This window comes from Oncorhynchus mykiss, chromosome 3 (assembly GCF_057628025.1).
Source record: "Oncorhynchus mykiss isolate SJ-2025 chromosome 3, ASM5762802v1, whole genome shotgun sequence".
NCBI lineage: Eukaryota > Metazoa > Chordata > Actinopteri > Salmoniformes > Salmonidae > Oncorhynchus > Oncorhynchus mykiss.
Window position 1 is genome coordinate 75,109,483 of NC_143024.1, and position 24,047 is coordinate 75,133,529.

General features: G+C 44.0%; 1 protein-coding gene across 3 annotated transcripts; it reads right to left on the reverse strand.

Moving 5' to 3' along the window:
- Positions 1-1,347: 1,347 nt before the first annotated feature.
- On the reverse strand, positions 1,348-20,360 carry epsti1 (epithelial stromal interaction 1). 3 transcript variants are annotated; one of them, XM_036974893.2, is made up of 11 exons: positions 20,021-20,360; positions 17,956-18,014; positions 17,350-17,433; positions 17,183-17,256; positions 15,214-15,297; positions 14,524-14,597; positions 13,450-13,534; positions 10,379-10,462; positions 10,200-10,261; positions 9,713-9,918; positions 1,348-2,156 (listed from the first exon to the last, which is right to left on the reverse strand). In XM_036974893.2, exons 1-11 carry the CDS (start codon positions 20,212-20,214, stop codon positions 2,029-2,031), a joined length of 1,134 nt encoding a protein of 377 aa, XP_036830788.2. In that variant the 5' UTR covers positions 20,215-20,360; the 3' UTR covers positions 1,348-2,028. The 3 variants fall into 3 exon arrangements, with proteins under 3 accessions (XP_036830788.2, XP_036830791.2, XP_090086274.1); XM_036974896.2 differs by lacking the exon at positions 20,021-20,360 and adding an exon at positions 18,230-18,834; XM_090230148.1 differs by lacking the exon at positions 20,021-20,360 and adding an exon at positions 18,703-18,831.
- Between the last annotated feature and the right edge of the window lie 3,687 nt (positions 20,361-24,047).

Sequence of the window (24,047 nt, forward strand, 5' to 3'; positions counted from 1 at the left end):
AAGATACTGTGCATTCAAACTGAGAGTTGGGGAGAGATTGTATCACTTTTTGTAAATGCATCCATGTACCTTATCGGCTGTGTAACTAGCCATATTGAAACACACACAGATGTACATTGTAGTAGTAAAATATGGTTAAGCTGGGGTGTGGACAGGGAGTTAGGGTTAGGGCTGAGCTGGGGTGTGGACAAGAAGTTAGGGTTAGGGCTGAGCTGGGGTGTGGACAGGAAGTTAGGGTTAGGGCTGAGCTGGGGTGTGGACAAGAAGTTAGGGTTAGGGCTGAGCTGGGGTGTGGACAGGAAGTTAGGGTTAGGGCTGAGCTGGGGTGTGGACAGGAAGTTAGGGTTAGGGCTGAGCTGGGGTGTGGACAGGAAGTTAGGGTTAGGGCTGAGCTGGGGTGTGGACAGGAAGTTAGGGTTAGGGCTAGCTATATCTACATCCCTGAGAGAAACGTTGTTTTTGACATTGTTGACTCATTTTGGGTCGATTCTATGAGTTTCTGTCTTCTTTGTAGCTAACCTCCCACGTTTCCTGTGCATATCATACACACTTGTCAAGTCAGCTGCTACTGCTTACTGTGTGTGTGTGTGTGTGTGTGTGCGTGCGTGTGTGTGTGTATGCGCGTTCGTGTGTGTGCCAGATCCTGTAACAGATACACATATACCGTCCGAAAATCATCATGTGATACCTTATTGTAGCATGGTCTCATCAAGACAAAGCTTTGTGCAATACTGGTTTGATTATGCTGAGGGTGGTGGTTTGTACCACGATTTAGTCAACTGTATGTACACACAACATTCATCTAGGGACAGAGGACTCGTCCACTTAAGAGATAGCGAAGAAAATCCCATTGGAAACAATATATATACACACACACAAGCTGCTTCAGCTATGGCAGGTGTGTTCAGGTGTACTCCTATCCTCACTGTGTAGCTGAAGAGGCATGACGTTGGTTGTTAAGTTACTGTATCTCAACCTGGCCCAGTTTAGCGATGGGAACAGGAAGATCTCCAGGTCATCTCTGAAGACTTTGTGGAGTCACATTTACCATAAGTACTTCCATTATGTCTGAGAGGGGTTTTGGTTGGCAGTAACACAACCCTGCGCCATGTGAAAGTACCACTCTGTTCTATGTTCTGATCATTTATAAGAAGGGGATGACATCGCTATTGTCCGGTAAATAATGAATGGAAGTGTTGTTTTTTAAAATCACCTTTGTGTCCTATTGTTACAAACACTGGCTTCTATGTTGTTCTATTTTGGGTCAACTGACAAAGACATATTCGCAAGTACCCTTACAAAGTATAGCATCATAGAAAGACAAAGCTTCTCCAACCATGTATCGTATCGTGTTGAACAGCGATTTATTAAACACAGCCCTGGATAGCTGACCCAAACATTACAATACTAATTCAATCAGGGAAACATCTGAAGAATACAAAGTGAAAAGTCAAACATCTCAGCGAAACCAGAGGTGACACAGAACATGAAGACCCAACATATTATCTAATAGGACACACCAAGGGAGACGGTCTATTGTTGTCCATCATACAGATGACAAACCCTTGTAATGGATAAGCAAACATGTTATTGTGATTAGCCTTTATACAGAGAAACAGAAAACAGGACAGATGTTTCCATAACAACACAATGAGCTTGTTAAAAGCCAAATGGATATAAAGATGCTGACTCATCCTAGTGACCTACAACTCATTTGTAAAAAAACATCCTAAATCAATGTCAGACACAATGGAGCAATTTGTAATTTGTGCTGAAGAAATGAAGTAGTTTCACTCTATTATTATTACTAAGATATTACCTTTCACAATAGTATCATTACTTGATCCAATAGATATTGTCAAGTTTCACAATATTATCATTATTACGGAATCAAGTTTCACAATTCTACTATTACTTTCAAGGTTCACTAGTACTAGATGAAGATATGAGGAAGATTCAGCACTAAAAGTTAATACACAAGGGTTGTCATTAGACTTACACACATGCCTGTTGGTAGTCTCCGCAACACTAGATAAGTAAGTCATAGGCCTGTTGATAGTCTCCGTTACACTGAATGACGATGTCCTCCAGAAAGGGTCTCTCACAGAACGGGAAGCTATTCTGAAGCTTCATCACAACCCACTCAAAGTCTGGATCTGGAGGAGAGAAAAACAGAGTTCAGTGTTACATTTTACATTTATGCACATGTATGATTTTTCCAGTCATATTAGGTAACAAAGTTATCCTTTGTTGCGGTCTCTTGACAAGCCTGGGAAAGCAAGACAACTGCTCTCATGGAGTTTTATACCACACACAGTGTATGATCCTTTAGTTCTGAATACAGATGCAGGATCTTAATTTCAAATGTATATTGTCACAGCAAAATAATCCTGCAGCAACAGGATTTGAACGCTTTGTCCATAATGTTGCTTGATTGGTGGTTTGGCTATTAGCCGGCCAAAAGTAGGCTACATGAAAAGTGCAATACTGTTAATATAACCATGTGTTAATGTGGGTTTTCAGTGAATTTATGTGATTCACGAAGCTCATCTGCATTTCCAGTTGGAACATTTTCAGCAACAAAAGAGTGATCAAATTAAGATCCTACATCTGTATCTAAATGCTGGGGTATGGAGACAGAGGTACCATATCCTGACCTATCAAACCCTAAATGAAAACTGTATATTTCTTCTGTATACAGCTGGATCTGTGCAACAGATGCCGTCGAATTTAGACTTGACTTTAGACCACTTTATGAGTTATGAAACGTTTTGATTTTGGATGAATGTTCCTTGTAATGAGAAACGATGACAGAGCTCTGCTTTGTATTCTAAACACCAAAGCCTCATCCAATCCCACACACATACATGCACACACACACACACACACACACACACACACACACACACACACACACACACACACACACACACACACACACACACACACACACACACACACACACACACACACACACACACACACACAGTCAGACAAGACATAAGGATGACAGTCTCATCCCAGACCAAGCCCGTTCACTGCAGTCTGAGAGGACACTCCCATGACGCTCTCTGCTGGGTCATCTGGTTCAGCCAGGAAGGATAGATGACCGGAGAAGAGAGAGAGAGAGGGGGGTGGGGGTGGAGAGAAAGAAAAATAAGAAACACTGATCTTCCACCATAGTCATTCTGATCCAACCTGATCCTCCAACTAACCACAATATAGCAGTCCCTGATCACATACACACGCACGCACACACACACACACACACACACACACACACACACACACACACACACACACACACACACACACACACACACACACACACACACACACACACACACACACACACACACACACTGAGCAGGGCAGTGTGAGGAGCCTGGAGGGAGAGGTCATCAGCCAGCCAGGAGGAGATTAGGAGTGTTATGGTGGTGAAGGACTAGCATCCTCTTTATATCCTAATCACCACGGCCATTTAGCCAACAGATGCTTTTCTCCAAAACTATTTCCAGTTGACAACTGGACTCTGTACATTAGACCCTAATGAGGGTGGTTACTGAACATGGCCATTTACAACAGCTATCGGATCCAAGTTGACGGGTGTCTCCAGGATCAACCCGCAACCCTGGCATCGAACCCACAACCCTGGCAACGAACCCAAAACCCTGGCATCGAACCCACAACCCTGGCATCGAACCCACAACCCTGGCAACGAACCCAAAACCCTGGCATGGAACCCACAACCATGGCATCGAACCCACAACCCTGGCATCGAACCCACAACCCTGGCAAAAGACCCAAAACCCTGGTATCGAACCCACAACCCTGGCATCGAACCCACAACCCTGGCATCGAATCCACAACCCTGGCAACAAACCCAAAACCCTGGCATCGAACCCAAAACCCTGGCATCGAACCCACAATCCTGGCATCGAACCCACAACCCTGGCATTGAACCCATAACCCTGGCAACGAACCCAAAACCCTGGCATCGAACGCACAACCCTGGCATCAAACCCACAACCCTGGCAACGAACCCAAAACCCTGGCATCGAACCCACAACCTTGGCAGCGAACCCACAACCCCGGGATCGAACCTACAACCCTTTCATCAAACCCCCAACCCCGGCATGGAACCCAAAAGCCTGGCATCAAACCCACAACCCTGGCATTGCCAGGCCCATGCTCCAAACCACTGAGCCATCCAAGCCAGTTCACAGGCTGCTGCTAACTGGTTAGAAAGGATGAATGGCGTTGCTTTGTCAGGGATGATGGCTGAGATAGTTTGGCCAGGCAAAGCTCTGCACTGACAGGCAGAAAACTATGTGTACTGTGATGACAGCTGGGTTCGAACCCAGGTCTCCTGCGAAACCCACTGAGCAAAGCCTAGGCATTGCCTTGGGTAACTAATGCAAGTTTTCATGGGTGCGATGTGACCTTGAGAGCAAAAGTATTTTACAGATGTGATGACAAGTAACAGTAGTTCCTAAAGTGAACTGGTCCTGAAGTGAACTGGTCCTGAAGTGAACTGTTCCTGAAGTGAACTGTTCCTGAAGTGAACTGGTCCTGAAGTGAACTGGTCCTGAAGTGAACTGTTCCTGAAGTGAACTGTTCCTGAAGTGAACTGGTCCTGAAGTGAACTGGTCCTGAAGTGAACTGTTCCTGGAGTGAACTGGTCCTGAAGTGAACTGGTCCTGAAGTGAACTGGTCCTGAAGTGAACTGGTCCTGAAGTGAACTGGTCCTGAAGTGAACTGTTCCTGAAGTGAATTGTTCCTGGAGTGGACTGGTCCTGAAGTGAACTGGTCCTGAAGTGAACTGGTCCTGAAGTGAACTGGTCCTGAAGTAAACTGGTCCTGAAGTGAACTGGTCCTGAAGTGAACTGTTCCTGACTTGAACTGTTCCTGAAGTGAACTGGTCCTGAAGTGAATTGTTCCTGGAGTGAACTGGTCCTGAAGTGAACTGTTCCTGAAGTGAACTGGTCCTGACGTGAACTGGTCCTGAAGTGAATTGTTCCTAAAGTGAACTGGTCCCGAAGTGAACTGTTCCTAGAGTGAACTGGTCCTGAAGTGAATTGTTCCTAGAGTGAACTGTTCCCGACGTGAACTGTTCCTAAAGTGAACTGGTCCTGAAGTGAATTGTTCCTAAAGTGAACTGGTCCCGAAGTGAACTGTTCCTAGAGTGAACTGTTCCCGACGTGAATTATTCCTAAAGTGAACTGGTCCCGAAGTGAACTGTTCCCGACGTGAATTGTTCCCGAAGTGAACTATTCCTTAAGTGAACTGTTCCTGAAGTGAACTGGTCCTGAAGTGAACTGTTCCTGAAGTGAACTGGTCCTGAAGTGAACTGTTCCTGAAGTGAATTGTTCCCGAAGTGAACTATTCCTTAAGTGAACTATTCCTTAAGTGAACTGTTCCTGAAGTGAACTGGTCCTGAAGTGAACTGTTCCTGAAGTGAACTGTTCCTGAAGTGAACTGTTCCTAAAGTGAACTGGTCCTGAAATGAATTGTTCCTAAAGTGAACTGGTCCTAGAGTGAACTGTTCCCGACGTGAATTGTTCCTAAAGTGAACTGGTCCCGAAGTGAACTGTTCCCGACGTGAATTGTTCCCGAAGTGAACTATTCCTTAAGTGAACTGTTCTTGAAGTGAACTGGTCCTGAAGTGAACTGTTCCTGAAGTGAACTGTTCCCGAAGTGAACTATTCCTTAAGTGAACTGTTCTTGAAGTGAACTGGTCCTGAAGTGAACTGTTCCTGAAGTGAACTGGTCCTGAAGTGAACTGTTCCTGAAGTGAATTGTTCCCGAAGTGAACTATTCCTTAAGTGAACTGTTCCTGAAGTGAACTGGTCCTGAAGTGAACTGTTCCTGAAGTGAACTGTTCCTGAAGTGAACTGTTCCTAGAGTGAACTGTTCCCGACGTGAACTGTTCCTAAAGTGAACTGGTCCTGAAGTGAACTGTTCCTGACGTGAACTGTTCCTGAAGTGAACTGGTCCTGAAGTGAACTGGTCCTGAAGTGAACTGTTCCTGAAGTGAATTGTTCCCGAAGTGAACTATTCCTTAAGTGAACTATTCCTTAAGTGAACTGTTCCTGAAGTGAACTGGTCCTGAAGTGAACTGTTCCTGAAGTGAACTGTTCCTGAAGTGAACTGGTCCTGTAGTGAACTGTTCCTGAAGTGAACTGGTCCTGAAGTGAACTGGTCCTGAAGTGAACTGTTCCTGAAGTGAACTGGTCCTGAAGTGAACTGGTCCTGAAGTGAACTGTTCCTGAAGTGAACTGGTCCTGAAGTGAACTGGTCCTGAAGTGAACTGTTCCTGAAGTGAACTGGTCCTGAAGTGAACTGGTCCTGAAGTGAACTGTTACTGAAGTGAACTGGTCCTGAAGTGAACTGTTCCTGAAGTGAACTGGTCCTGAAGTGAACTGTTCCTGAAGTGAACTGGTCCTGAAGTGAACTGTTCCTAGAGTGAACTGTTCCCGACGTGAACTGTTCCTAAAGTGAACTGTTCCTGAAGTGAACTGGTCCTGAAGTGAACTGGTCCTGAAGTGAACTGTTCCTGAAGTGAATTGTTCCCGAAGTGAACTATTCCTTAAGTGAACTATTCCTTAAGTGAACTGTTCCTGAAGTGAACTGGTCCTGAAGTGAACTGGTCCTGAAGTGAACTGGTCCTGAAGTGAACTGGTCCTGAAGTGAACTGTTCCTGAAGTGAACTGGTCCTGAAGTGAACTGGTCCTGAAGTGAACTGGTCCTGAAGTGAACTGGTCCTGAAGTGAACTGTTCCTGAAGTGAACTGGTCCTGAAGTGAACTGGTCCTGAAGTGAACTGGTCCTGAAGTGAACTGGTCCTGAAGTGAACTGGTCCTGAAGTGAACTGGTCCTGAAGTGAACTGTTCCTGAAGTAAACTGGTCCTGAAGTGAACTGGTCCTGAAGTGAACTGGTCCTGAAGTGAACTGGTCCTGAAGTGAACTGGTCCTGAAGTGAATTGTTCCTGAAGTGAACTGTTCCTGAAGTGAACTGGTCTTGAAGTGAACTGGTCCTGAAGTGAACTGGTCCTGAAGTGAACTGGTCCTGAAGTGAACTGGTCCTGAAGTGAACTGGTCCTGATGTGAACTGGTCCTGAAGTGAACTGGTCCTGATGTGAACTGGTCCTGAAGTGAACTGGTCCTGAAGTGAACTGGTCCTGAAGTGAACTGGTCCTGATGTGAACTGGTCCTGAAGTGAACTGGTCCTGAAGTGAACTGGTCCTGAAGTGAACTGGTCCTGAAGTGAACTGGTCCTGAAGTGAACTGGTCCTGAAGTGAACTGTTCCTGAAGTGAACTGGTCCTGAAGTGAACTGTTACTGAAGTGAACTGTTCCTAAAGTGAACTGGTCCTGAAATGAATTGTTCCTAAAGTGAACTGGTCCTAGAGTGAACTGTTCCCGACGTGAATTGTTCCTAAAGTGAACTGGTCCCGAAGTGAACTGTTCCCGACGTGAATTGTTCCCGAAGTGAACTATTCCTTAAGTGAACTGTTCTTGAAGTGAACTGGTCCTGAAGTGAACTGTTCCTGAAGTGAACTGTTCCCGAAGTGAACTATTCCTTAAGTGAACTGTTCTTGAAGTGAACTGGTCCTGAAGTGAACTGTTCCTGAAGTGAACTGGTCCTGAAGTGAACTGTTCCTGAAGTGAATTGTTCCCGAAGTGAACTATTCCTTAAGTGAACTGTTCCTGAAGTGAACTGGTCCTGAAGTGAACTGTTCCTGAAGTGAACTGTTCCTGAAGTGAACTGTTCCTAGAGTGAACTGTTCCCGACGTGAACTGTTCCTAAAGTGAACTGGTCCTGAAGTGAACTGTTCCTGACGTGAACTGTTCCTGAAGTGAACTGGTCCTGAAGTGAACTGGTCCTGAAGTGAACTGTTCCTGAAGTGAATTGTTCCCGAAGTGAACTATTCCTTAAGTGAACTATTCCTTAAGTGAACTGTTCCTGAAGTGAACTGGTCCTGAAGTGAACTGTTCCTGAAGTGAACTGTTCCTGAAGTGAACTGGTCCTGTAGTGAACTGTTCCTGAAGTGAACTGGTCCTGAAGTGAACTGGTCCTGAAGTGAACTGTTCCTGAAGTGAACTGGTCCTGAAGTGAACTGGTCCTGAAGTGAACTGTTCCTGAAGTGAACTGGTCCTGAAGTGAACTGGTCCTGAAGTGAACTGTTCCTGAAGTGAACTGGTCCTGAAGTGAACTGGTCCTGAAGTGAACTGTTACTGAAGTGAACTGGTCCTGAAGTGAACTGTTCCTGAAGTGAACTGGTCCTGAAGTGAACTGTTCCTGAAGTGAACTGGTCCTGAAGTGAACTGTTCCTAGAGTGAACTGTTCCCGACGTGAACTGTTCCTAAAGTGAACTGTTCCTGAAGTGAACTGGTCCTGAAGTGAACTGGTCCTGAAGTGAACTGTTCCTGAAGTGAATTGTTCCCGAAGTGAACTATTCCTTAAGTGAACTATTCCTTAAGTGAACTGTTCCTGAAGTGAACTGGTCCTGAAGTGAACTGGTCCTGAAGTGAACTGGTCCTGAAGTGAACTGGTCCTGAAGTGAACTGTTCCTGAAGTGAACTGGTCCTGAAGTGAACTGGTCCTGAAGTGAACTGGTCCTGAAGTGAACTGGTCCTGAAGTGAACTGTTCCTGAAGTGAACTGGTCCTGAAGTGAACTGGTCCTGAAGTGAACTGGTCCTGAAGTGAACTGGTCCTGAAGTGAACTGGTCCTGAAGTGAACTGGTCCTGAAGTGAACTGTTCCTGAAGTAAACTGGTCCTGAAGTGAACTGGTCCTGAAGTGAACTGGTCCTGAAGTGAACTGGTCCTGAAGTGAACTGGTCCTGAAGTGAATTGTTCCTGAAGTGAACTGTTCCTGAAGTGAACTGGTCTTGAAGTGAACTGGTCCTGAAGTGAACTGGTCCTGAAGTGAACTGGTCCTGAAGTGAACTGGTCCTGAAGTGAACTGGTCCTGATGTGAACTGGTCCTGAAGTGAACTGGTCCTGATGTGAACTGGTCCTGAAGTGAACTGGTCCTGAAGTGAACTGGTCCTGAAGTGAACTGGTCCTGATGTGAACTGGTCCTGAAGTGAACTGGTCCTGAAGTGAACTGGTCCTGAAGTGAACTGGTCCTGATGTGAACAGTGAAATCCAACAGAAATAAGCTCAAGCATCAGATGCCATCAGCTACAGATGCCCAGGAACGTGGGAAGGGAATCAAAGCGTACCTTTGTTATGATGAAACTCTAGTCAACAGAACATCTGCTCCTGTCCTGCTGCTGCTATGTGGGCTTTGGCAATGGCTGCTGCCATTGATGGGTTCATTTAAAGGGTTTAGTCTTCTGCACAAACACACACACACACACACATCTGAAGACTGCACACCTTGGCACCAGGATAATGAAATAATGTCAGAAGCATCTGTAAGAAGTGTTTCAAGCCCTGACCACTGGAATGTCTCTGACACATTGATTCATACATTATTTTGGAATTGTATTTCCACTACACTGTATTATTGCCTTTTTTGTAGATAGGGGGCAGTGGTCAAAGTGGCCCATGGAGAGTGAGTTGAGAGCCGTGAAGTCATTCCCGACTCTCTCTCTGACAGCTTGGCTCAGAGACACCAGAATTTCCCTCCCTTACTGACAGATTGTAATTAACGGTACCCAGTGTGCAAGTGTGTATGTGTACGTGCATCCGTGTGTGTCTTACTGGTCTCCTCTCGCCACTCTGAGGTGCTGTGTGTTGGGTCAGGCTCCGGGGATGTAAAGGTGTCTTGTGGTCGGGAGGTCTGGCTATGGGTCTGCCAGCCACTCCTGTCCTCCCCCAAAGCCACAGGGGGGCGCTGTAGCTCATTCTGCCCCCCTGCAACCTCTGTGCCCCCACCCTGCAGTCGGTCGAGGAAAGCTGATCTCCCCCTGCCACCAGACATAATCATTTGTGTGTTATAAAATGTATGTGTTTCCTTGGAATGTATTCAGTATGTTTCTATGCTAATGTTTGTAACGCTGCAAGCAACATCTCCTTTACAGGGATAATAGTATATTTTAAACTATTAAAAAGAGATTAGAATTATCAACAGATTACAGGCCGTCCAGCCAACTACTACAAAATAAATAAGGGAACAATGTCTAAACAGATCACTCAACATAAAAAAAATGACAACTAGGTTTGAACATTGTTGTAAAAATGAGCACACCTTCTCAATTCTCTCATCCTCTCCTCCTCTTGATTACTCTCTTTCTCCTCCAAAACCTCACTCTGAGGGGAAGAACATGGATTGGTACTGCACCCATAACTGAACTGTAGTTTCATTCCTGCTTGGGCTACATATACCGATAACATTTGTTAGCAATGGTTGTATATTTGACAGGCTACCTTCATCCTCTGTTCCTCCTTCTTCAGCTGTAGAGCGGTGTTCTCCTCCTCTCTCCTCTCTGACCTGTATTCCTGGGCTCTGGCCTGCGGGACAGGAACATAAGAACACAGGGTCTCAGGCCTCTGAGAGAGAGAGAGAGAGAGAGAGAGAGAGAGAGAGAGAGAGAGAGAGAGAGAGAGAGAGAGAGAGAGAGAGAGAGAGAGAGAGAGAGAGAGAGAGAGAGAGAGAGAGAGAGAGAGAGAGAGAGAGAGAGAGAGAGAGAGACAGACAGACAGACAGACAGACAGACAGACAGACAGACAGACAGACAGACAGACAGACAGACAGACAGACAGACAGACAGACAGACAGACAGACAGACAGACAGACAGACAGACAGACAGACAGACAGACAGACAGACAGACAGACAGACAGACAGACAGACAGACAGACAGACAGACAGACAGACAGACAGACAGACAGACAGACAGACAGACAGACAGACAGACAGACAGACAGACAGACAGACAGACAGACAGACAGACAGACAGACAGACAGACAGACAGACAGACAGACAGACAGACAGACAGACAGACAGACAGACAGACAGACAGACAGACAGACAGACAGACAGACAGACAGACAGACAGACAGACAGACAGACAGACAGACAGACAGACAGACAGACAGACAGACAGAGAGAGTGAGTTGTTTTTCTGGTGTCAGGCTCTTTCTCTGTTCTCTATCCTCCAACTCTGGAGAGTAGGGAGTGCACACACAACACAAAACTCACACAGACACACACACACGTGTACGCACACTACCCACACAAACAGAGGATATAAGGAATATTAATCGTCCCTTAAGGAACCATCTCTGAAAGAACAACAAATTCCCCAGTACCCCAGTAGAGACCACATCAACCACACTCTCTTCCCCCTCGCTCCCCCTTCTTCCCGTTGCTCTCCCCCTCCTGTTCGGCGGCTTTGATCACTGGGTCTGTGACGTTGGTTTAGCTTGGACGGATCCAGTACTGCAGTCTGGAGCACCTCCAGAAGACCAGATCAATAGAGAGTAAAGCAGGAACACAGACATCCTGACACTCCTTCACTACCATGTTTTCAGAGAAAACAAGCAGAAAATATATGAATAGAATGTAGGATCTCTATGGAAACTGGAGAGGCATACCGCTACACACATTACTCTGTGTATGACTGTCTCCACAGAGATGACAGGTAGTGTCATGTGATGTTTCTATCCGTCTGGGTTATCCTACAGTCACTGCCTGTCAGGGAGAGGAATTCCTTTCTCTCTTCTGCTATCACTCTCTCTATTTCTCGATTCCTGTTCTATTTCCTCATCTTTGCATGCAGCCCTCTTCCCATCGCTCTCTCTCCCTCTCTCTCTCCTCACCCTCTCTCGCTCCCTCTCTCTCTCTCCCTCTCCGTACCCTCTCTTTCTGTCCCTCTGCCTCTCCCTTTTTCTCTCTCCCTCTCTTCAGCCTCTCTCTCTCTCCCTCTCTTCAGCCTCTCTCTCCCTTCCTCACCCTCTCTCCCTCTCCTTACCCTCTCTCTCTTTCTCCCTCTCCTCTCTTTCTCTCTCTATTTCCCTCTCTCCCTCTCCTCTCTCTCTCCTTACCCTCTCTCTCTCTCTCCCTCTCTTCAGCCTCTCTCTCCCTCTCCTTACCCTCTCTCTCTCTCTCTTCTCCCTCTCTCACTCTCTCTTTACTCAGCCTCTCTCTCTCCTTACCCTCTCTCTCTTTCTCCCTCTCCTCTCTTTCTCCCTCTATTTCTCTCTCTCCCTCCCTCTCTTCAGTCTGTCTTTCTCTTTCCTCACCCTCTCTCTCTCCCTCTCCTCACCCTCTCTCTCTCCTTCTCTATCGCTCCTGGCACAGCTAATTCTCCCAATAAGTTTAGAAATAAGGGAAACTAGAGAAACTTGCACAACAATGAGAAAGGCCACACAAGAAAACATTTCCTCTGTCTGTCTGTCTACCACAGCTGTGTGTGCAATTTGAATAAAGATGTCAGTTGACACATAATACTGTTGTCAGTACAGTACAGTATGAAACCCTTCCCTAACACACACATACTCAAACCCTGAGAAACTTCCTTCCTGCTCTCCCCTGTCTGCTGTCTGCAGCATCACCAGACACGACACCACTGAGACCAGGCTAGGGCTGAGATGAGACATCAACACTACTATTATTAGCACTACATACAAACAATAGTATATTACACACATTAAGCTATGATGGCTTGTGGTCTATTTCTCCATCCTCTCCAGGTAGATTGATTGGTTCTTGTGGAGCTGGTTGACATAGCGACCTGGATGACATAGCAAAGATGACATCTGTGATTAGCAGGTCTTCCTGCATCCTGGCCTCTCATTGGCTTCCTTCCAGGTACTTTCACCAGAACTACGCAGGTTATTCCACCCTTGGTCTGTCGGCAGTGAACTCCCCCCCCCCCCCCCTCTCCCTCTCTATCTCGCCATCTCTCCGTACTTTATGTGAACTCTGTGAGCCTCACCCCACCAACTCCCTTCCTAGAACCATCAAATTATGAGGAGAGGGGGGATAGAGAGTGAGAGAGAAAGAGATGGAGAAAGAGATGGAGAAGGAAAGCGAGGGTAAAGAAAGATAGACACAGAGAGAGAGAGAGTGAAAGAGACGGCAAGACTTCTAGTGTGTATTTATTTACACTTACTTAAATCCAATCACAACCTCTAAAGTCTCTCTGTGCACAGGCTCTCTCTCTCACACACACACACACACACACACACACACACACACACACACACACACACACACACACACACACACACACACACACACACACACACACACACACAAAGTGTCCACTAGCTCTAACCAGAGGATAATATATTAAGGGGATGGGTCCTCTCCCCGGGCTGGGCTGGACCAACATTTCTGGGGCTGAGTTTATCCCCACTCCACCCCGGTCAATGAAAGCAGATCGTATACAAAGATGGATCCATTGGTGTGAATTACCCCTGACCTCACAGCCACAGCTCTGAGAGTTCCAAACCCAGGGCCCTGTCTAGGATACACACACACATAGTCCTACCCAGGGTGATGTGTGTGAGGCACTAGTCACTGCCAATGGAGCTGCATCTGACCTCTCCACCCTCTGAAGGAACTGCTTTGTCTTCCTGCAGATCACACACACACAAACACACACAGTGGTGTTAATGTTTTCTGCAGACACTCCTGATTCTCCCTCACAGAGTGGTCACCTAGTCTGTTTGTCCTGGTCTGACTCTCACTGTCTTCATCCTCTTTCCTGTCCTGTGTCTCAGTCCTCTGTCCTAACGGTCCTGTCCCCGTCTCAGTCCTCTGTCCTAACGGTCCTGTCCCCGTCTCAGTCCTCTGTCCTAACGGTCCTTTCTCCGTCTCAGTCCTCTGTCCGAACGGTCCTGTCCCCGTCTCAGTCCCATCTGTAGCCCCGTCATCTGTACTCTGTAACTGCCTCTCCTCTCTTTACCCCTGACTCCAACATGCTCCCTCCGTCCGTCCGTCCGTCTGTCCGTCCGTCCGTCCGTCCGTCCGTCCGTCTGTCCGTCCCTCCGTCCGTCCGTCCGTCCCTCCGTCCGTCCGTCCCTCCCTCCCTCCGTCCGTCCCTCTGTCCGTCCGTCCGTCCGTCTGTCCGTCCCTCCCTCCGTCCGTCCGTCTGTCTGTACATGTTTGTATTTTTCCTTCCCTACAGTTCTCCTAGTGTGTGTCATGTTTGTTGTTGTTAGGCTGGTGCCAGTGGTGTGACATCAAACAGAATGTTCCTCCAGAGGGGTTGGAATGTAGCCAGGGTTCCAATAACACAATAACTCTGTTGGGTGCTTAAGGGCTAAGGGTTTGGACCAGTGTTAATATTATTATGCTTTGGAGAAGAGATTCCTGCACATAACACTCTGTACATAAACATCCATTAAAGTGCAAGGGTTCTGCATTCTCCTTCAGTTTTTGACTCTCCTCCACCTGTAATGACACGGTATGTTACTTCAGGTGAGTAGAAGGATTTACATGGTTCAGTGACGGATGTGAGGGTAAACAGGGAAAGACAGGTTAAGTGTGTGTCACACGCCTCCATCTCCTCTGATGTCTGCTAGAGAAACACCTTATTTATTCACAAGTTCAAAGTGCTGACCTGAGGTGGTCCTGTTGGAGAACTTCTCTCCTCTGCCTCTCCTCCTGTTCTCTCCTCTCCTCCAGTCTCTCAGCCTGTAACATAGTTGAACACATCCGTGACTTGTTACTAATTAGTAGGGACTTGTCGTAACCATTCCCTCTCAGGTTACAATCAAGGACTAGGTTGTAGAGAGAAACATGGTCAGCTTCATTAGGTGGGTCACAAGACAGTGCTTGAAATGTTATTAAGGTGACTCGTTAAAGGTTCCGTAACCACTGCTCTGGTGTCCTTCATGAACCACTATCAAGACATCTCTGTCTGTATTCACCACTCAGAGGAGGACAGCCAGACATGGACTCAAACATGTGTAACAGCTCTCTCTGCTGCAGCCTGTGGTTCCTGGAAACACCATCAATCAGTCAGGGAACTATTGTCTCCTTAATGATGGGTGTGGATATGTCTCTTCCTCTCTGTCTATTTTCCTCTCTTTCTCTCTCTCTCTCTCTCTCTCTCATTCAATCACCACATCTAGGATTAGTGTGCCTGCCAGCTGTCTGCAGTGACATCTGTTGGAATGAAATGGTATTACAGAGAGAAACAATACCTCCTGTATACCTACAGTATTTGGTATGTAACAATACAGTGACATCAATAGTAAGTAAGAGATGCATTTGTACAGTGCTAACACCCTTTCCATCCCTCTCTTACCTTCTCCCGCTGTTTAGCCTTCATCCTGTCATTCTCCTCTTCCTCAGCCTGTTTCCGTTGCCGGTCCATCTCCTCTTTTCTCAGCTTCACACAACACAACACAAGTAGACAACTTACTCACACTGTCTGTCAAGGGCTATTTAGAAGGCATCATCAAGAAATTAACAGAATGTGAGGGTTTTAAATACCAGGCTGGAATACGGGCCATAAAGTTATAAATACATCTTTATTGTAAAGTGTAATGATGGAATACGGGCCATAAAGGTATAAATAAATATTTATTGTAAAATGCCAGGCTGGAATACGGGCCATAAAGGTATAAATAAATCTTTATTGTAAAGTGTAATGATGGAATACGAGCCATAAAGGTATAAATACATCTTTATTGTAAAGTGTAATGATGGAATACGGGCCATAAAGTTATAAATACATCTTTATTGTAAAGTGTAATGATGGAATACGGGCCATAAAGGTATAAATACATCTTTATTGTAAAGTGTAATGATGGAATACGGGCCATAAAGTTATAAATACATCTTTATTGTAAAGTGTAATGATGGAATACGGGCCATAAAGGTATAAATACATCTTTATTGTAAAGTGTAATGATGGAATACGGGCCATAAAGTTAAAAATAAATATTTATTGTAAAGTGTAATGATGGAATACGGGCCATAAAGTTATAAATAAATCTTTATTGTAAAGTGTAATGATGGAATACGGGCCATAAATCTATAAATAAATCTTTATTGTAAAGTGTAATGATGGAATACGGGCCATAAAGTTATAAATACATCTTTATTGTAAAGTGTAATGATGGAATATGGGCCTTAAAGTTATAAATACATCTTTATTGTAAAGTGTAATGATGGAATACGGGCCATAAAGTTATAAATACATCTTTATTGTAAAGTGTAATGATGGAATACGGGCCATAAAGGTATAAATACATCTTTATTGTAAAATGCCAGGCTGGAATACGGGCCATAAAGTTATAAATACATCTTTATTGTAAAATGCCAGGCACGAATACGGGCCATAAAGTTATAAATACATCTTTATTGTAAAGTGTAATGATGGAATACGGGCCATAAAGGTATAAATAAATCTTTATTGTAAAATGCCAGGCTGGAATACGGGCCATAAAGGTATAAATAAATCTTTATTGTAAAGTGTAATGATGGAATACGAGCCATAAAGGTATAAATACATCTTTATTGTAAAGTGTAATGATGGAATACGGGCCATAAAGTTATAAATACATCTTTATTGTAAAGTGTAATGATGGAATACGGGCCATAAAGGTATAAATACATCTTTATTGTAAAGTGTAATGATGGAATACGGGCCATAAAGTTATAAATACATCTTTATTGTAAAGTGTAATGATGGAATACGGGCCATAAAGGTATAAATACATCTTTATTGTAAAGTGTAATGATGGAATACGGGCCATAAAGTTAAAAATAAATATTTATTGTAAAGTGTAATGATGGAATACGGGCCATAAAGTTATAAATAAATCTTTATTGTAAAGTGTAATGATGGAATACGGGCCATAAATCTATAAATAAATCTTTATTGTAAAGTGTAATGATGGAATACGGGCCATAAAGTTATAAATACATCTTTATTGTAAAGTGTAATGATGGAATATGGGCCTTAAAGTTATAAATACATCTTTATTGTAAAGTGTAATGATGGAATACGGGCCATAAAGTTATAAATACATCTTTATTGTAAAGTGTAATGATGGAATACGGGCCATAAAGGTATAAATACATCTTTATTGTAAAATGCCAGGCTGGAATACGGGCCATAAAGTTATAAATACATCTTTATTGTAAAATGCCAGGCACGAATACGGGCCATAAAGTTATAAATACATCTTTATTGTAAAGTGTAATGATGGAATACGGACCATAAAGTTATAAATACATCTTTATTGTAAAGTGTAATGATGGAATACCTGTTTCTGCAGTTTAGATCGGCGTAACTCGAACAGCTGCCTCTCTCTGGCCTCAGCCAATGACACAGCACCACCTTACAGAGATACATGCATTAGAAGATAATATTATTAATGTGTGTGTGTGTGTGTGTGTGTGTGTGTGTGTGTGTGTGTGTGTGTGTGTGTACCTAGCCTCTCTGGGGCCAGCTGGACAGGACCAGGTCTGTTTGCTTCCTTCCATCTCTGTAAATCCTCCTCTTCTTTCTGAGCCACTGCAGGTTAAAAGAGAATGGTAACATGTTGACATTTTACATTCCAAGTATATTTAAGCAATAATGCACGAGGGGGTGTGGTATATGGCCAATATACCACGACTAAGGGTTGTTCTTAGGCACGACGCAACGTGGCCATGGTATATTGGCCATATACCACAAACCCACAAGGTGCCTTATTGCTATTATAAACTGGTTACCAACATAATAAGAACAGTAAAAACAAAGGTTTTGTCATACCTGTGCTATATGGTCTGATATACCACGGCTGTCAGCCAATCAGCATTCAGGGCTCGATCTACCCAGTTTATAATACAATATATAGTATATTACTAATATATACTATTACTGGAGGGAGGGGTAGATGGGAAGGGAGGGAGGGATAGAGGGATGGAGGGAGGGATAAATGTAATAAAACAGGCAGGGAGTGCACCTTGAACCGACCCCCAGAAATCGATTGTGCCACAAACGCGTGCTCAAGTGGCAGAGTCAATATACCAGGGTCGCTACAACGAGACTTACTCATTTGTAGTTTACTCCTTCGTGATTCAATGGGTGGTATCATGGTGAACCCATCTGAACTGAGAGAGAGAGAGCATGGAAATTAAAATCAAATTGTATTTGTCACATGCACCTAATACAACATGTGTAGATCTTACCATGAAATGCTTACTTACAAGCCCTTAACCAACAGTTTTTTGTAAGAAAATATTTGCTACATGTTAATATATATTTGTATTTAAGCACGAAAAAAAATATCACAATAAAATAACAATAACGAGCCTCCAGGGGGTACCTGTCCGAGACAAGTTGCTGGGGTAAAGGTTAGTCGAAGTAAATTGAGGTAATATGTACATGTAGGTAGGGGTAAAGTGACTATGCATAGATAATAAACAGTGAGTAGCAGCAGTGTAAAAAGGGGGTCAACTCAAATAGTCTGGGTAGCCATTTGATTAGCTGTTCAGCAGTCTAATGGCTTGCGGTTAGCCTTTTGGACCTAGACTTTGCGCTCCGGTGTTGCTTGCCGTGCGGTAGCAGAGAGAACAGTCTATTTTAGGGCCTTCCTCTGACACCACATGGTATAGAGTTCCTGGATGGCAGGAAGCTTGGCTCTAGTGATGTACTGGGCCATACTACGCACTACCCTCTGTAGCGCCTTGCGGTCGGTCGTATGCAGAGCAGTTGCCATATCAAGCGGTCATGCAACCAGTCAGAGAAAGCCCTTGAATTGAATTGAATTGAAAGCGAGAGAAAGGGACATGTAAATACCTCCCCCTACTTAGACGTGTAATAACCCTCATAATCTTCTGTGCCAAGGGTTTTACCAGACAGAGGCAATATTCTTGTGCACCAAAACAGAACGCAAGCGTCTGCTCATATGCGCATGCGTGCGCATAGACTATTTTCACCAGAGATATTAGAGACAGAAGGAGATAGGAAACTGAGCTGCAGAGAGACATATTTCCCTCAGATTACACAGATCCACAAAGAATTCGAAAACAAATCCAATTTTGATAAACTCCCATATCTACTGGGTGAAATTCCACAGTGTGCCATCACAGCAGCAAGATTTGTGACCTGTTGCCACGAGAAAAGGGCAACCAGTGAAGAACAAACACCATTGTAAATACAACCCATATTCATGCCTATTTATTTTATCTTGTGTCCTTTAACCATTTGTACATTGCTAAAACACTGTATATATATAATACAACATTTGTAATGTCTTTATTGTTTTGAAACTTCTGTATGTGTAATGTTTACTGTTCATTTTTATTGTTTATTTCACTTTATATATTCACTTTATATATTATCTACCTCACTTGCTTTGGCAATATTAACACGTTTCCCATGCCAATAAAGCCCTTGAATTGAATTGATAGGAACTAATGGCCAATGTATAACATCCCGCCCAGCAAACTGTCGACCAATCACGTTTACGTTGTCATTCTGTGTCACGCGGTTGCTAACTTAATCGTCACGCAAGCCCTTCTCAAATCAGGTATGAGTCGATAAACCTGCCTATTTCCCTCGGAAGTACGTAATGTCACGATTCCAAAGCTATACGATATTACAGATAACAAGTTAATCTCCAAAAGATGTATAAATGTGTACTTCATGTTCACGAATTCCATGGTAATGTTAGGTTTTTAAACTTGCGCCCAATTGACTCCCATTCACTCCTGAAAGGAGAGCTCTACTTGTCTCACAATCACCCAGAATGCACCGCGCGGCTCATTGACAACGTACACAATAGGCCCTATTAGGATTGCAATGCAATTTTCCATCTCCTCAAAATAATCTCTGGTTTTCTCTTCCGCTTCACAGGAATTAAGGGCATGAAACGAAACTGAAATTGACTGTAGCCTAAAGGAGAATATGACTTTACATAAATACTTAATTTAATACATTCTTAATTTGAATGACATTCCCAATTTTTACATAATAATACTTCCAAAACTTTTCCCAATTTTTCTTAAACTTGATGCAGAAGAGAAACTTCCATATCAATATAGCCCGAATATCCCCTTGAAACATTGGAAAATACATAGTCTAATGTAGATAAATATTATTGGCTACTACTCACTATCGAGGCTGAGTTGGATCCTGCTGTGTTTGTGGGTCGGTGTTCGCGTTAACAGGTGCGTTAACATTGACATCAGGATTGGAATCCCCGGGCTCTTGCCATGCATTATTTCCAGACTGCTTATTTGTTCTCCGATTAACTCCTGAATTGGTCAAATTGATTCTATTATTACTATAATATCCCTGGTCGTCCATGGTGGCAGCCTATATCCTATGGCTACTGACACAGAACTGTCTGAGACGCCGGTAAATTGGAGAAGCCCCTACCCCCCTGTGGCAGACACGCGTATTGGAAAGTTAACTCCCAGTACTACCCACAGACTACAGTGCCTTCAGAAAGTATTCACACCTCTTGACTTTTCCAAAATTTGTTGTACAAAGTGGAATTTTTTATGTGTTTAATTGACATTTTTTGTCAATGATCTACACCAAATACTCTAATGTTGATATGTAAGAAAAATTCGAACATTTTGTAAAACAAATCATGAAAAATAAAACACTAATATATCTTGATTAGATAAGTATTCACAAGTCAAAACATGTTACAATCCAATTTGGCAGCGATTACAGCTGTGAGTATTTCTGGGTAAGTCTCTGAGAACTTTACCCACCTGGATTGTACAACATTTGGCCATTTATTATTTTCATAATTCTTCAAGCTCAGTAAAATTGGTTGTTGATCATTGCTAGATAACCATTTTCAGGTATTGCCATAGATTTTCAAGCAGATTTAAGTCAAAACTGTAACTCAGCCACTTAGGAACATTCACTGTCTTCTTGGTAAGCAAGTCCAGTGTAAATTTGGCCTTGTGTTTTAGGTTATTGTCCTGCTGATAGATTAATTCATCTCCCAGTGTCTGGTGGAAGCAGACTGAACCAGGTTTACCTCTAGGATTATGCCTGTGCTTAGCTACATTCCATTTATTTTTTATTTATTTTTTATTCTGAAAAACTCCCCAGTCCTTAACTATTACAAGCATACCCATAACATGATAAAGCCACCACTATGCTTGACAGTATGGAGAGTGGTACTCAGTCATGTGTTGTATTGGATTTGCCCCAAACATAACACTTTGTATTCAGAACAAAAAGTTATGTGTTTTGCCACATTTTTTGCAGTATTACGTTAGTGCCTTGTTGAAAACAGGATGCATGTTTTGTAAATTTTTTATTCTGTACAGGCTTACTTCTTTTCACTCTGTCAATTAGGTTAGTATTGTGGAGTAACTACAATGTTGTTGATCCATCCTCAGTTTTCTTCTATCACAGCCATTAAACTCTGTAACTGTTTTAAAAGTCACCATTGGCCTCATTTCCTTCTTCTCCAGCAACTAAGTTAGGAAGGACACCTGTATATTTGTAGTGACTGGGTGTATTGATACACCATCCAAAGTGCAATTAATAACTTCACTATGCTCAAAGGGATATTCAATGTCTGCTTTTTTACCCATCTACTAATAGGCATTGAGGCATTGAATAACCTACCTGGTCTTTGTGATTGAATCTGTGTTTGAAATGCACTGCTTAACTGAGGGACCTTAGAGATAATAATTGTATGTGTGGGGTACAGAGATGATGTAGTCATTCAAAAATCATGTTAAACACTATTATTGCATGCAACTTATTATGGGACTTGTTAAGCAAATCTTTACTACTGGACACATTTACCATAACAAAGGGGTTGAGTACTTATTGAGTCAACACATTTCAGCTTTTCATTTTTAATAAATTTGTAAAAATGTCACAAAACATCATTCCACTTTGAAATTATGAGGTATTGAATGTAGGTCAGTGACACAGCATCTCTATTAAATCTATTTTAAATTGAGTCTGTAACACAACAAAATGTGGAAAACAATCAAGGGGTGTACAGTCAGCCCAACACTATAAAAGTTTAGCAGAATCGTTTTTACAACTGAATAAAAGTAATATTGCTGTATCCTAATACAAATTGTGTTGCAGGATTTAAATTCCCTAGGAGTAAATAAACATGTATTGCTTCCATCTGCTATTGCTGTGAATTATCTCACTATGTATATTTTTTATGACATTTAATTTGTTTGTTTTCGTGTGATTCATTGATTAATAAAACATTTCCACAGAATGTTTTGCAAGAAAGGCCCTACAGGTAACTGCCAAAATAACGGAAACACCAACATAGTATGTTAATAGGGCGTTGGGCCACCATGAGCCGCCAGAACAGCTTCAATAGCCTTGGCATATATTCTGCCATGTAGCCTAAGTGTCTGGAACTCTATTTGATACCATTCTTCCACGATAAATTCAATCATTTGGTGTTTTGTTGATGGTGGCAGAAAATGCTGTTCCAGAATTTCCAATACATGTTTAATTAGGTTGAGATCTGGTAACAGAGAGACACACACACACTTTAAACCCCTTATGCCTCCTTTCAGACCCTTCTTTCAAAGTCACTGAGAACTCTTCTTCTAGCCATGGTAGCCAAAATTAATTGGCAACTGGGAATTTGTATACATGACCCTAAGCATGATGGAATGTTAATTGCTTAATTAACTTTCAATATGTGTTCTATTCCTTATTTACTCAAGCGTTATCTTTATTTTGTCAGTTACCTGAAGATCACCTGTTCGTTCTGGATTACGAAATGGTATTTAAATTGATCTTGGGTTTTGTTCCATCAGACGCTTCGTAAACTAGTTGTGTCCTTCAGGTGACGGTACAGGTACAGGGGCATTGCACTGACAGCGTGGGGAACGCCAGCGCGCTAACTATGGAAGGAGAAACGGCGCAATATGCTGAATACAATCCTCAATCTAACATCAGGAGCGAAACAGAAATCGACAAAATACTTGTATGTATATCGATTATTTTGTTGTTTGAAATTTTGGTGGATAGCTGCGCTAGCTAGTTACATAAATCTGAAGCGGGTGGGCTGACTGTCTGTAGGTCTGGTAGCGGGTGAGCTGACTGTCTGGTAGCGGGTGAGCTGACTGTCTGGTAGCGGGTGAGCTGACTGTCTGGTAGCGGGTTTGTTGACTGTCTGGTAGCGGGTGAGCTGACTGTCTGGTAGCGGGTGGGCTGACTGTCTGGTAGCGGGTGAGCTGACTGTCTGGTAGCGGGTGGGCTGACTGTCTGTAGGTCTGGTAGCGGGTGGGCTGACTGTCTGTAGTTTGGGTAGCGGGTGGGCTGATGTCTGGTAGCGGGTGGGCTGACTGTAGGTCTGGTAGCGGGTGGGCTGACTGTCTGGTAGCGGGTGGGCTGACTGTCTGTAGGTTGGGTAGTGGGTTGCGGGTGGGCTGACTGTCTGTAGTTCGGTTAACGGGTTGGCTGACTGTCTGTAGGTCGGGTAGCGGGTGGGCTGACTGTCTGTAGTTCGGTTAGCGGGTGGGCTGACTGTCTGTAGTTCGGTTAGCGGGTGGGCTGACTGTCTGTAGTTCGGTTAGCGGGTGGGCTGACTGTCTGTAGTTTGGTTAGCGGGTAGGCTGACTGTCTGTAGTTTGGTTAGCGGGTGGGCTGACTGTCTGTAGTTCGGTTAGCGGGTGGGCTGACTGTCTGTAGTTCGGATAGCGGGTGGGCTGACTGTCTGTAGTTCGGTTAGCGGGTGGGCTGACTGTCTGTAGTTTGGTTAGCGGGTGGGCTGACTGTCTGTATTTTGGTTAGCGGGTGGGCTGACTGTCTGTAGTTCGGTTAGCGGGTGGGCTGACTGTCTGTAGGTTGGTTAGCGGGTGGGCTGACTGTCTGTAGGTTGGGTAAGGGGGGGTACGGTCTGTAGGTTGGGTAGTGGGTTGCGGGTGGGCTGACTGTCTGTAGTTCGGTTAGCGGGTGGGCTGACTGTCTGTAGGTTGGGTAGTGGGTTGCGGGTGGGCTGACTGTCTGTAGTTTGGTTAGCGGGTGGGCTGACTGTCTGTAGGTTGGGTAATGAGTTGCGGGTGGGCTGACTGTCTGGTAGCGGGTGGGCTGACTGTCTGTAGGTTGGGTAGTGGGTTGCGGGTGGGCTGACTGTCTGTAGTTCGGTTAACGGGTTGGCTGACTGTCTGTAGGTCGGGTAG

Bases quoted from the DNA above. Each gene is read 5' to 3' on its own strand.
- epsti1 (XM_036974893.2), bottom strand. From the start codon at position 20,214: ATGGACGACCAGGGATATTATAGTAATAATAGAATCAATTTGACCAAT. The intron at 14,598-15,213 runs GTAAGAGAGGGA...ACTATGTTACAG, and splicing joins AGGCTAAACAGCGGGAGAAG to GCTGAGAGACTGGAGGAGAG. The intron at 9,919-10,199 runs GTGTGCTCATTT...GTCTGGTGGCAG, and splicing joins AGGATGAGAGAATTGAGAAG to GGGGAGATCAGCTTTCCTCG.